This window comes from Macrobrachium rosenbergii, chromosome 29, assembly GCF_040412425.1.
Source record: "Macrobrachium rosenbergii isolate ZJJX-2024 chromosome 29, ASM4041242v1, whole genome shotgun sequence".
NCBI classification, from domain to species: domain Eukaryota; kingdom Metazoa; phylum Arthropoda; class Malacostraca; order Decapoda; family Palaemonidae; genus Macrobrachium; species Macrobrachium rosenbergii.
Window position 1 is genome coordinate 4,478,026 of NC_089769.1, and position 13,301 is coordinate 4,491,326.

Below are 13,301 nucleotides of genomic sequence, written 5' to 3' on the forward strand. Positions count from 1 at the left end.
GGATGGAGTTATGTAGGTCAGCGGAGGAACAGTGACAGTGGAACATGCCTAGATTGTTTCAGCCCTGCCGAATATCAAAGCTAGGTCCTTGCCTAGAGAAGCGAATAAAATGACCAATAGACCATAAGGTTAATCGCCTTGCCGTTCTGTTAACCTATGATCACACCTTTATTTCTAATCCACAAAAGCTCATTGTGATACAAGCTTTTGGTTTTTTGCACTAAGATGAATTCATGTTCTGAAAGCAGGATTGATTGCAACGGAGAACATTTAAGCATTTTGGAAGTAGCCATTGATTTTTGCCCATATATAGGTACAAAAGAACATTCCACCTCACACACCTTGGAGATAAACTCTTTAAAATACACCATTTATTCCTTATGATTTACAATACAAGGTTTATTCAAAAAGTATCCGACCTTCATTCATAAAAAATACTCATATTCAGATACAACAAACTTATACTAACCTCCTTCAAAGTAGCCCCCTTTGGCTGCCACACACTTCTCCTCACGGTTCTACCATTGTCGGAGGAAGCGCTGGAACGCCTCTTTTGAGATGGGGTGCAGCTGGTCTGTCACATCCTGCTTGATGTCTTCTCTGGACTGAAGTCTGGTCCCTTTCAGGGGCATTTTGGGGAAAAGCCAAAAGTCACACCAACAAACTTAAGTAGCGCAGCTTTTCTCAGAACTTTTCATTTGCTCTCTCTCTCTCTAAAGAATTGGTGCTCCATTGTGATAGCACACCTTCCTATTCTTCACATTGATAGTTTCCTGGCCAAACACAACACACCTACACTCCCTACTCTCCTGACATGGCTTCGTGTGACTTCTGGCTTTTCCCCAAGCTGAAAATGTCCCCTGAAAGGGACCAGATTTCAGTCCAGTGCAGACATCATGCAGAATGTGATGGAACAGCTGCACCCCATCTCAAAAGAGGCACTCCAGCGCTGCTTTTGACAGTGGTAGAACCGTTGGGAGAAGTGTGTGGCAGCCCAAGGGGACTACTTTGAAGAAGATTAGTGTAAGATTTTTGTATCTGAATACGAGTATCTTTTATGAATGAAGGTTGGATATTTTTTGAACACGCCTTGTATTCTTCAGCTGGTTGTATATGAACTCCCGTGATGTTGGTCATGAACTTCAGTGGCTTGAAGCTGAGCTGGGAAAGGCTGAGAGTGAAGGAGAACTGGTCCATCTCCTTGGTCATATTCCACCAGGACTGATATACACTGAAAGAACTTGGTCTAGGGAATACAACAGGATCGTCAAAAGGTAGGCGAATTAATTGCTCTCACTCTCCCATAATTTTCATGGACTAGAAAAAGATGGACATCACAGCATGTGTCATCACGAACTTATCAATCAAGAGTAGATAATGTAATAGAGAATCCTCTATTGTAATTTCAATTTGTCTTTATATCAACTCTAGGTACGAGAACATCATTCGTGGTCAGTTCTTTGGCCACACACACTATGACGAATTTGAAGTTTTCCATGATGGTGATAGACCCATGGGTGTAGCCTACATTGCTCCAAGTCAGACGCCTTACTACTTCCTTAATCCTGCATACAGGATATACACAGTCGATGGCGAACGTCCTGAGACTACTTGGGTAAAGACTGATTCTGATTCTCCTCCAGAAACTTAGATTGAATGGGAATACTTCAAGGTAGTTTCCAAATATATTCTGGCAAAGGTGGCATAGTGTAGTACTATGTTTCACTGATACCACAGAGTCTACAATTTCTGCTCCATCGAATTAATCTCAGTATTCGTCTTTTTATGTTTGTGCAGATGGTCCTTGATCACGACACTTATATAATGAACTTGACTGAAGCCCACGAGACCAACGTCTCCAGATGGTACAGACTTTACAGTGCCAAAGAAACCTATGGGATGCCAAGTCTTACCCCTGATGATTGGCATGAGCTGGGTCTAAGGATGGCTGAGGATAGGGCACTGTTTGATGTCTATTGGAGGTAAATCATGTATTTCACCCTGATGTTAATGGCAAGTGTACGGTTAGACTGGTAACAGATGAGTAGTGTTTAATATTACTTTTTGAGCAAAGTACTACACGCTTATTGTGGATAAGACGTATAAAAAAACCCAAATATAATTTAGGAAACGTATACTACCTCAGTTGTTACCAGACAACATTCTTGGTAGTTTTGCCACATAAAAGAATTTACACATTTGTTCCACTGTTTCTACAGCAACTTTGTCAGCGCTGGAGAGCCTTTTTTGCATCAGGGCTGTGACGACGTGTGTTATCAACAAAGACTCTGTGACGCCATGACCTCAGATCGTAATAATCTGGATGCTTGTTATGGAGTTCTTAGGAGGAAGAAAGCGGCAGATTTCCAAATCACCCAAAGGATAGATATAATGAATAATTAGGCTTTCAAAACTGTTATCAGCTTTGACTGGGATTTAGTTTAAAATAACATTTCAAATGAAAGTACAAAAACGTTGTTGCGAAATTGTTGAAATACAGTTCCGAACTTCCGATTTTGTTCCATAATATTAACCTCCTCGATTGATTTATAGGCCAAGTTACCAAAGTAAATTGATAAAAAAAACCTGGTATATGATTCTTTAATCTTTTTGCTATTAATTTGTTACAATTTCAAAAGCGCCGTCCCTACCCTGATAAGGTGTCAGTCTCTCGAAACCCAGTTGACAACAAACCCACGAGACGGACAGTATTTTGCACTAGTTATCCCTATGATACCATTTTCTATGAAACATCAAAAGGGTTTAAAGAAAATGTGTAAACTTATCTATGGATTGGGTAACTCCCATAATTATCCAACTCGCAAGGTATACAAAAATTCCATCATTCAAATAAATCACCATTTTTGCTACTCTTTAATCTTTTTAAAGGTACATTGACTTTTCTATTATAGCACATCCATGTTTAGATTAATTTTGATCTCAAGTATAGCAGGGCGGATGATTTATTTACAAAAAGCTGTCATGTATTTCATGAAGAATCGTATTTCAGAGCGGAAGCTACTTACATGTTTCCGTAAGGTATGCACACGACCCGTGAACACTGTATAGCAAAGTGGGTTGGCCTTAAAAATCATTATTTTTACACTACCAATAAAAGACCTTTCCTCTCTCTTTGAAGAAATGGTAAAACAAATGCAGAGTATAGCATAACCTGTTTCACAAAACTTATTCAGGACGATAAACGAGTTTTTTTTTTTTTTTTTACAGTATTTATTTAACATATTAGAACGTGAATACACGAAGGTCGTGTACAAAGCAGATTGGGATATATTTTCGTGATTGTTGTGTCAGTGGTAACTCACCCGGTGCTGACAATTTGCAAAAGTCCTCCGTTAAAGTACATGACGGTCGTGTCAATAGACAGTAGTACATGATGCTATCTCAGTCCTCCGTGGCCATCGGCCTATCGCTGCTGTTTATCAAATAAAGGAAAAAAAAAGGGAGGTATTTACCCGATTTAGAATGACTTACAATTCCACTAAAAGTTTTGGGAAGAAACGGTTTGATATGGCTTACAACCTCGTTTGGTGCAAGGTTTTTCTAAGTGTGTTTCTGAGCAGTGAGTGGGTTTAAACATGCATTGAATATTTAGTGTTGCAGTGAGTAAGTTTAAACATACATTGAATATTTAGTATTTAGTCGCCATTGCTAAATGTAGGTATCTTTTTTTCATAGAGTTCCAGTGTTTTGTTTAGTCCCATGCTCGATTAGGTGGTGTGTGAAGGCATCTGTTTGAACTTGCTAGTGCCAATAGTACTATATGCTTGCTTGTAGTTCCAATAATGCTTGCACGAAGCAAAGTAAAAACAAAAACAAAAAATCGTATAAATTCGTACTCCTCAACTCCTACTGATATTCAGACAATCTCAATTATCAGGATAATTTAGCAAACACATGGCCTTGATTGCGCCTAATATATAAGAAGTACGCGGTTCATGTTACTCTTATGAAAGTCGATGCCGATAAAATATATAGATCCAAGACATAACTCGACAAAAATATCCTACTTACTTGGAGCGTGAGTCGAGATTAACGGAAATCTATTCGATGTGAAAATGACGAATTTACGGATTGATGCATGCAATTGAGTACCCATTGCATAAGGCTCGAGAATTTATGTGAGAATACCTACGAGTGTTGTTCCTTTCGATAAAATTACGGGAGAAAATAAAGTTCATTCTTGCTAGTAACAAATATTGTAATTTCTTGAGCAGAATTTCCCTGCAGTAAGTTTCTAGTGATGATTGTGTATGCATACATATGTACACGTATATATATACATATGTATATATATGATATATATATACATGTGTATATATATGCATACACAATTATTAGAAACTTACTGCTTGGAAATTCTGCTCAAGAAATTACGAACATGACCAAGTTTGTCTACAGTATGGAATTAAGAGCCCTACACAGTAACTGTAGTGCTGGGACTGTAGTATGCTCCATATGCATATAATAAGGTGAAATTAGTTATTTCACGCAAAGCAGATGTTTTTGGAATTCAGCAAATAATAATGTCCGATGAATGCCTTTAAGATTTGCTCCATTTTTACGTAATGGTCAGGTAAGGCGATGACCGGTGGGGGATGTTCACTTAGTCTATAAAAACTGGATTCTCACTTAATGGCTTTAAACCCGTTTTCCTTTACGTCGACGAGTGACCCACCTCTCTCTCTCTCTCTCTCTCTCTCTCTCTCTCTCTCTCTCTCTCTCTCTCTCTCTCTCTCTCTCAGATTGATTCCCTGTAAAAAATAAAAGATTTTGACGTGAACATAAATTTCCAATTTGTCTGGGAGGGTTTTAAAAAAACTCATACATAGATTAAGTATTATATCAGCAGGTCTGTGGTCTGCGTTTCTCTCTGTCTCTTTCCCTATCTCTTCAAAATTTCGCATTAAAATCATTAACTTCGACGAATCATATCTAGAACGACAAAGATAAATTACTTTTTCCTTCGGTAAAGTTAAAAAACCTTTCCTATGTAGTTTATCGATCTCCTAGGCTTAATTATTAACCAAAAACATTCCTATACCTGTTTGAGCTGGAACCCTTCTCGAGAGGCTGACAACAATCTCAATTATATTGAAATACGGCAGATAAGAAGCTAGGAAATTGGGGATATGCCCAGGGCAGGTGTTAGGCCTATTAAACCACCGTCGACTCTGTTCAGCGTGTAGCAAGCCAACAACACGGTCTAGCTTTAAATATCTATCTTAATGCCATGTCATTGTTACTTACTGAAAATGGACGTGAAATGCTACATTCTTAATTACTTTTCAGAGGCATACGTACGTACATATTCCGCTTCATTTTCTCTTGATCTCCTGACCTCTTGTAACAAACTGTATGTCACCCCCCGCCCCCCCAACTCTCGCTGCCAAGTAGCGAACTAATGATTCTCTGCTGCTCTAAAAAGAATCGATGGTGAACCTTGAGACTTGGTCTTGACACCCAGACGTCAACAATGGTCGAGTGGAGCGTCAGAAGCTGGGAAGATAAAGCACGTTACTGTAGACAATACTACTTGTTTTTTTTTTTTTTGTTTCATACATGAATCCCTTTGATGTCCACGTGGGTCTAAGAAAAGCTTTGAGGTCAGTGTCCCGCAAGACATTTGAAGACAGGAAATCTGTTGTGTTTTTATCTATCTTTAACCTGATTTATATAATTAGAAGAGAGTAAATGATATTAAGTCTTTGATTAGTGTTTGGGAGAGGTCACAGGTGTGCATCGGTGAATGAACTATTGTATTAAAGAAACAGAAACTTATCATAAGGGCGTGAAATAAGTTCTCAGCCCATTTTTTTATTCTGAATGAGAGTATTCTGTCAACAGTTTCGTCAATACATGTTCATGATTTTATTTTATACATTTTTCCTGGTTGTACACAAAGTCCCAGTAATGCCAGACTTTTTCAGATACCATTTAAGGTTCAGTAATCTTAAAGTGTACGACTCTGATGTCAAATGAATCTGCGTTAAGTTATTTAGCAGGTACCGGTTACAGATTTCACGATCAATATTCCCTGGAGCTGGCTGACTCATTGCCTGTCAGAGCCTGAGTCGCTGACTGGTGAAGTCACGTAATCTCTGAGTCACACATTAATGGATTTTGATCTTGACATATCATTCCGCAGTCACGTGGACTCAGGGGGTACTTCCGCTGACATTTCAAATAATTTTGTTTTTTTTCTGTTAGGCCTACTTACGAAAATGAATCTCGATCTCGCGGAAATTGGACTGAGATATGAATGTATATTAGAAGTTTATGATATATATAAGTTTTTGTTATATTTGGATCGATACTTGAGAATGATATCTGCGTTTAGGTAGGCAGAAACTGTTATTCCAATACGTCATCTCAACGATCCATCCTTCCCTGTGACGTCATGGTGTCAAGATATCCGGTCGGGTGTTTTTCACTTGAAGTTTGATGAAGACTGTCTTACGATACATTTCAAAAGACAGATGGTAAACATACATCGCCAAATTTTATATTTTATATAAATCAATGCGGTATCAGAAAAACTCTTTAATATATAACAAGATAAAGAAATATAGTACTAATTACGAAAATCTAACTGAATTATAGAGAACCCTGACAGGATGTGCCGAAAGATTCATTAGTCTTATGCAAAAGGATGTATAAATATGTCCGTGTGCGCGCGCGCCCATCACTTGACGTAACTGCAGAGATAACACATTTTACCAGACTGGATCAGCTCTGAAGCATATTGATTGTCGTGGACTCTGTAACACGACCGAACGACTTACGCAGAAACCAGCGTGGCGTATTGCCATGAACGAAAGAAATGGGTATATCTCTCTCGCCTTCTCATGTCCAGTTCTAGTTAATCTTCCAAAAGAAGTTAGCAACTCGCGGTTTTGCTAATGAATATTTTGTAGGAAAATGTAAATGGCAGTTTGCAAATACGGGGAAATGCTGAAAGCAACACAAAATGCCGAACTTCAAAATTTGCTCTGTTTTGAGCGGTTTCAAACAGCAGTCCATAAGACCTCAGGATCCTCTGAAGCAACTTTCGCGCGGGAAGATTCTCGACTTTGATTGGCTGTTGATGATGTCATTCTTCTCAGCTTTGATTGGTGGCTTTTGATGTTGACTACTGTCCTACGGTTGGTGTGTTGCCACTTGTAAATTTTGACTTAATAATCTGAAAAATACGCTAAGATTTTATTTGTTTATCTTAATTGGGTTGATGTAAAATATAATTATTTATGTTTGCCGTAAATCGAGCTCAAAATTTCCCTTAATTATATAATTTTCTTATTTATTTCATCTGGAGTGTGACCACTTCACCTTTTTTTAAAGGCTTGAATGACAAGGGAGAATTATAGCCAATCTTGGCTGATGATGAAACGCTCGTAAGCCACATTTCTCTGTCTGTGGTCCAGACAGGGTTTTCTTTCGTATATTACTTATATCATTTGAAAATGCTGAAGTAACTATTTATGTTGGTAGACTGGTAATATGTGTTTTCATGGATAATTTTAAATAAAGACTTCTATTTGTTATTATTGTCTTTACTCCAGTACCCTTGTTCAAGCTTTGAGTCAATGTAAACATCGGTTTCCATGGCAACCACTGAACACTATCCAGGCCGTCTTGCATAAGACATTCTAACCGACTGTCCTTTTTTATATCTTAATTGGAAATTTATTAGGAATTAAATTAAATTTTATATAATTCTGACTTCAGCGGTTTCATTATCCTAGATCTTTAAAGAATTGTTTTGAATAAACTTCTACTCCTTTCCTCTTAGAAAAAAAATAAATTAAAATTAATGTAGGGAGAGAATATAAAACTGGCCTGATAATATAGCTCGAATGCTGTATAAATTACTCTCTCTCTCTCTCTCTCTCTCTCTCTCTCTCTCTCTCTCTCTCTCTCTCTCTCTCTCTCTAATATATATGTGTGAAAATAGATAGGCACATAGATTGATAAATTTATACAGATAGATAGACTGGCAGATATATGCAGAGATATATAGATAGGTAAGTGCAGCGATAGATAAATGGATAGATAGATAGACATAGATAAATAAATGCACAGATATAGATAGGTTGTAAGGGAAATATATATATGATCTATACAACAGATGGCAGTAGGGCTACAGTAGCCAGTTGCTTCTCCCGTTTGTGGACTAGGAGATCCTTGTTAAGAGAATAATGGTATTAAGAGGCTTTTGTTTTGGGTATTGTGCGTGGTCTGGTTGACTGAGTAACCCACCTGGTCTACTTCATGCAGGAAGTAAAGGAATTTTTATTAACATTGTAAGTGTTGTGATCTCGAAATTGGTATTTTCTTTGCAAGTGTAATCGTAATTTTACATGAGAATTTTAACGTGAAAAAATAATTTTAATTGAATATCCCTGACGCAGTTAGATTGATAGATATGGTTAAACAGACCGGAATTACGTACAAAAATATGAATACATGATACATTACTATGATCGATCTAAAACATTTTGCTGGTATTAGGAAAAGAAATTACGGGAGTTTTACTGTTATGTGCATATAAGTGGATGGAGAATATATATATATATATATATATATATATATATATATATATATATATATATATATATATATATTATGAATGTAAACGAAGTATAAGGTATGCAAAATATATATTTCAAACGCCCCCTCTCTCTCTCTCTCTCTCTCTCTCTCTCTCACGGTTCAACTTCTCCAAGATTCGATAAAAAAAAAGTCCAACATACTCTTCAGTGAGACGAGTAGAGAGTAAAATAAAAATTTTAAAAATCTAGAGAAAAATAATAAATGTGGCCGCTTTGAAAGTTCTCAAACAGCAGCTACCCATAGCCACAAAAGTAGCCTATAGCGCCTTTTTCGCGGGAAAGATTCTTGGATATGATTGGCTGTTGATGATGTCATCAACATCATTGTTCATTGGTTGCTTCTTTGTTTACTATGTTACTACAGCGGCATTCTTGCCATAAGTCGCCGGTTATTAAATTTCCATTTTTTATATGGTTCATGGGACTTGTTTTAATGTCTTATCAGATTTTTCAATGATGCTAAAACATTTTTGTAGGTATGCCTGCATTATAAGTGGTTTTATGGATACTGACAAATATCGTTTTTTGTATTTATAATTGTCTTTACTCCAGACTCCTTGTTCAAAAACTACTCGCTGTAAACTTTGGTTTCCATGGTAACCAGAAAGCACTAACAGTCTTTATTTTTTGTCATTTATAAACGGACAGATTTCGTACGTTCATGATGATCACGTACATGTAAAACGCCGTAATAATTTGAGGCATAAAAATGATCAGTACTGCCCTTGTATTTCGTGACGTATCTCGCATTTGAGTCCTCTGAAGGGTTACCAGTTCACCTTTTTTGAAAGTTCCAGAATGAGAAGGACGCATTGAAGCCACTCCTCCCAGAACAAGAAGTCGAAGTTATATTTTTCTTTTTTAGTTAAAAAGACTTTTTTTTGGTCTTATCACTGAAAGGAATAAATCCAAATATACCTATGCATATCTTTTAAGACAAGCTGATATTTATAAATGATTTAATGGATTGAGATACTAATAGATTTTTCATTTTTAGTGTCTACTCCAGAATCCTTGGACGAACCGTGGCTCGATGTAAGCATGAGTTGTTGCCATTGCAACCTCTTTGCACAGTTACTCGTATCTGTATGGAAGTATGAGTCGTTGTCTGGAGACCTCCTAAAAGTAGCTAAAATTGTAATGTATATATACTTCACTACTGTTACATTGCAAGGAGAGAAATGATGTTCTCAAATACATTCTGAAATGAATTCTGTTCTTAAATGAATTCTAACAACGAATAAGAACTGATGAAAAAAAAATGAAATAGCAACATAAAATAGGAAAGAAACTCAGCATTATATTAGTAAAAAAATGAAATTCAAATTAGCACCAGAAATTCTCGACTGCGATTGGCTGTTGATGTCATTATTCTCGGCGTTGATTCGTGGATTTGAGGCTTACTGTCTTCGTACCTCGGGAGTTTTACCATTTGTTCCAGTAAGCACATTTTGAAAATTACTCAAAGACTTCATTTGTTTATGGTGGGCCATTTGCTGTAAAATACAAAAAAGGGAGGTCAGTTTGGTATTTATTTCCTTTGAAGGGTAACCATTTCACCTTTTTTGTATTGAAGAATTAGAATGACATTGTAGGCAAACTCTGCGTCATATTTTTTCCATGGTACAGAATTTAGTTTCCACGTATCGCCTGTCATATCACTTGCAAAACTAACATAAGCGACTGTGTAAATACCCTGGTATTGTAATGGTTTTATAGACAATCACAAATAAAGACTTGCATTTGTCATGTATCCTTGTTCAAGCCGTGACACGATGTAAACATTCGTTTCCATGGCAACCGGCCAACACAGGTGAATCCGTAGAGTGACTTCATTTGTACACCTGGTTTTTTTTATTTTTTCTTGACCCCTTCCCCTCCCTCCCCTTCCCGTGACCTCTCAAATGTTAGAGAATTTCATTTCGAAAGACCTTTAAGCAGCAACTCATAAAACTAGGTGAACTTGCTAGTGTCGATCAGTTGCCATGGAGACTTTATTTCGAGTCAAGGACTCTGCTGTATAAATATATATGTATACACATATATACTGCATATATATTTATATACATTACATATGTATATATACATATAATAGATTTTTAAAAAGTATAAACATAAAATAATCCAATGTCCACAAGTTGTGTTTTCACCAGAGTTATAAAACAAAATTTACAACAGGATTGACAACCAGCTTACCCAGCTGATGGCGAGGGAGACCTTTAAACCTTGTTTATCTGTAAACAAAGACTCGTAAACAAAGATTCAGATAGCCTTAATTAACGTCGGAATAATGCTATCAAACTTCAAAGGATAAATGACTTGCAGAATTGCGTCTAAAGATCGAGAAATCTTCTGTATGATTTTAGTCTTCTAAAGACCTGTTGCTGATATTATTTACAGGTTTCATGTTTAGCTACAACGAATATGTAATTGTATACATATACTTACAATCTATATAATTTTTTTTATATGTTTATATATACATATATAATTTAACACTTAATTTAAAACAACATACAGTATGTGTCACCTTCGAGAGTCGATACACCTTATGCAAAATGAAAGCTTTCACTTTTTTTTTCTTGCAAAACTCAATTTTGTGGAGATTTCTTCAATGGCAATCTCTTTCAGATTTCTGCTGCGCCCAAGACTGACGCTCTGAGGATTTCTTGACGAGCTCATTTTCCAACAGCACCGTTCCACGACTCTTACAAGTTCACTTTCCAGGTTATTTCGGCAGTGATTTATATTCCTGCTTAAGCAGTGTGACTTGAAAAAGGGACCCAGTCACTGCTTTCCGCCGTAGGGGGTTAGTTCCGTCAGAGCACCTCACGCTGTGGACTGTATAGGCACTATTTAAGGTTCTTTGCAGCGTCCATTCGGCCCCTATAGCTGCAACCCCTTTCATTCCTTTTACTGTACCTCCGTTCATATCGTCTCTCTTCTATCTTGCTGTCCATCCTCTCCTAACACTTGCTTCATCGTGCAACTGAGAGGTTTTCCTCCCGTTACACCTTTCAAGCCTTTCTGCTCTCAATTTCCCTTTCAGCGATGAATGACTCCATAGGTTCCAGTGCTTTAATTAATAACAAGTATCTTCAGCTGTAACCTAAAGATCCATTCTTAGCTTTTTTTTTTTGTTATTTATATTTGACAGGAACAGCTCCACCATCTTCCTCACCAGCCATCACGTGTCTTGCAAAGTTGGAAGCACCATTTCCAAAATAGATTTCTTGGGCGGTTACAGTCATTCCCTTGCCCAAAGACAAGCTATCTAGAAGCTCTCAAGCAACATGACCGATAAGCATTGGCCTACTGAAGTGCCTGTGACTGCAGGGTCATCAGTTTCCTTCACTCCTTTGAGACGGACTTCCTTTGAAGACGCCCCAAGTCGTCATCGCCTGATAAAAATATATATTCTGTGGGATTGTTGCCGCCTGCGTGATTCTTCACAGATGGACAGACCTGTTATGCCAAAAGGGGAACTGGCAACTGTCACATCAAAATCAGAGCATCTTTCCTGTAGCGTAAAATTATCGTTCTTTGCTCGGAAATCGTTCTGAAACAAACGATGAAAGAAAAAAAATGCAGTTACGAACTTTGAACTCGAACTCAATGAAGGTACGATGTTATACACGTCAATGTCTGTCAGCTTATCTGTGATCTTTCCTCTGAAGTGACCCTGGTTACATTTTAATCTCTCCTCTCGCGCGTTTTTATGTGACCTCGGTGACAATGAGTTCTTTCATGTGGTACAAGTCATGCTCCGTTGACGCATTGGTTGTAGAAATGTTTAAGAACTTTCTGGAATGTCCACCTTTCTTCTAGAACCGTTAGTCTACTGCTGTAAACCAAATAATCCCTTCAGTGTAAATCACTGTGATGCTGATCAACCTTGGCTCCCAACGTTAGGTTCAAACCCTGTAGAGTGGAACAGGTTTCTTCATTTCACTGCCCAAAAGAAGTTCAAGGTTTTCAGTGGAAGAGACAATGAAACATTGGGGTGGTGTGGACAATAAATTTAAGACGAGTCAGTATATTCATATTGCTTCTTTCAGTACACAAAAGGAAGTTGTGAATCATCTAACGGAAAGGCAAGGCGAAAAGATTCAGTTAGCTTGAAGTTCGTTATTTTTCTTATTCTGAGCACCTCTCCCGCGCGCTATCTTCACTTTCTCTAATTATCTCGGCGGAGATTCTTTTATCAGTTTCATTTGATTTTCTAAAATGAGATAACTGCTGACATCTCAGTAAACAGATCTCGAGGTTCGTGATTAGACTCCAATCATTTGTAAAAAAAAAAAAAAAAAGAAAATTACCGGTGGGCAGAGTATCGCTTAAAGTTGTAGGCTGACTCTCTCTCTCTCTCTCTCTCTCTCTCTCTCTCTCTCTCTCTCTCTCTCTCTCTCTCTCTCTCTCTCTCTCTCTCTCTCTCTCTCTCTCGCTGATAAATCGTCTTATTCTGAGCCTGGCAAGTCATTGTTCACATTACGACTTAATTGCGAGAGCCTGATAAGATGACAGATGGAGACAAGGTGGGGTACTTATTTGTTAAATTTAAAAGTTCAGTGTAAAAAAGTACTCTTCGAGAAGAACTTTTCATAGTGACGGCTCTTGGCATAATTTTTAGTTCAGACACTGATAAGACATTGCTTTCATCCCTCCGTTTTG

At 37.5% G+C, this 13,301-nt stretch overlaps 1 protein-coding gene and 1 long non-coding RNA gene across 4 annotated transcripts in view; both read left to right on the plus strand.

The window, feature by feature from the left end:
- LOC136854507 (sphingomyelin phosphodiesterase-like) overlaps positions 1-2,512 on the plus strand; it is a 61,813-nt gene extending 59,301 nt beyond the window's left edge. For all 3 annotated transcript variants that reach the window (XM_067130841.1, XM_067130842.1, XM_067130840.1), the window contains 4 exons: positions 1,104-1,274; positions 1,432-1,615; positions 1,798-1,982; positions 2,220-2,512. In XM_067130841.1, coding sequence (XP_066986942.1) covers positions 1,104-1,274; positions 1,432-1,615; positions 1,798-1,982; positions 2,220-2,403 — 724 coding nt within the window. In that variant the 3' untranslated portion in view covers positions 2,404-2,512. The remainder of the gene's footprint in view (positions 1-1,103; positions 1,275-1,431; positions 1,616-1,797; positions 1,983-2,219) is intronic.
- Positions 2,513-8,247: 5,735 nt separating this feature from the next.
- LOC136854508 (uncharacterized) lies at positions 8,248-12,264 on the plus strand. Its single transcript, XR_010857718.1, has 2 exons — positions 8,248-8,321; positions 11,788-12,264. It is a non-coding gene; the product is annotated as an uncharacterized lncRNA (long non-coding RNA).
- Positions 12,265-13,301: the final 1,037 nt, after the last annotated feature.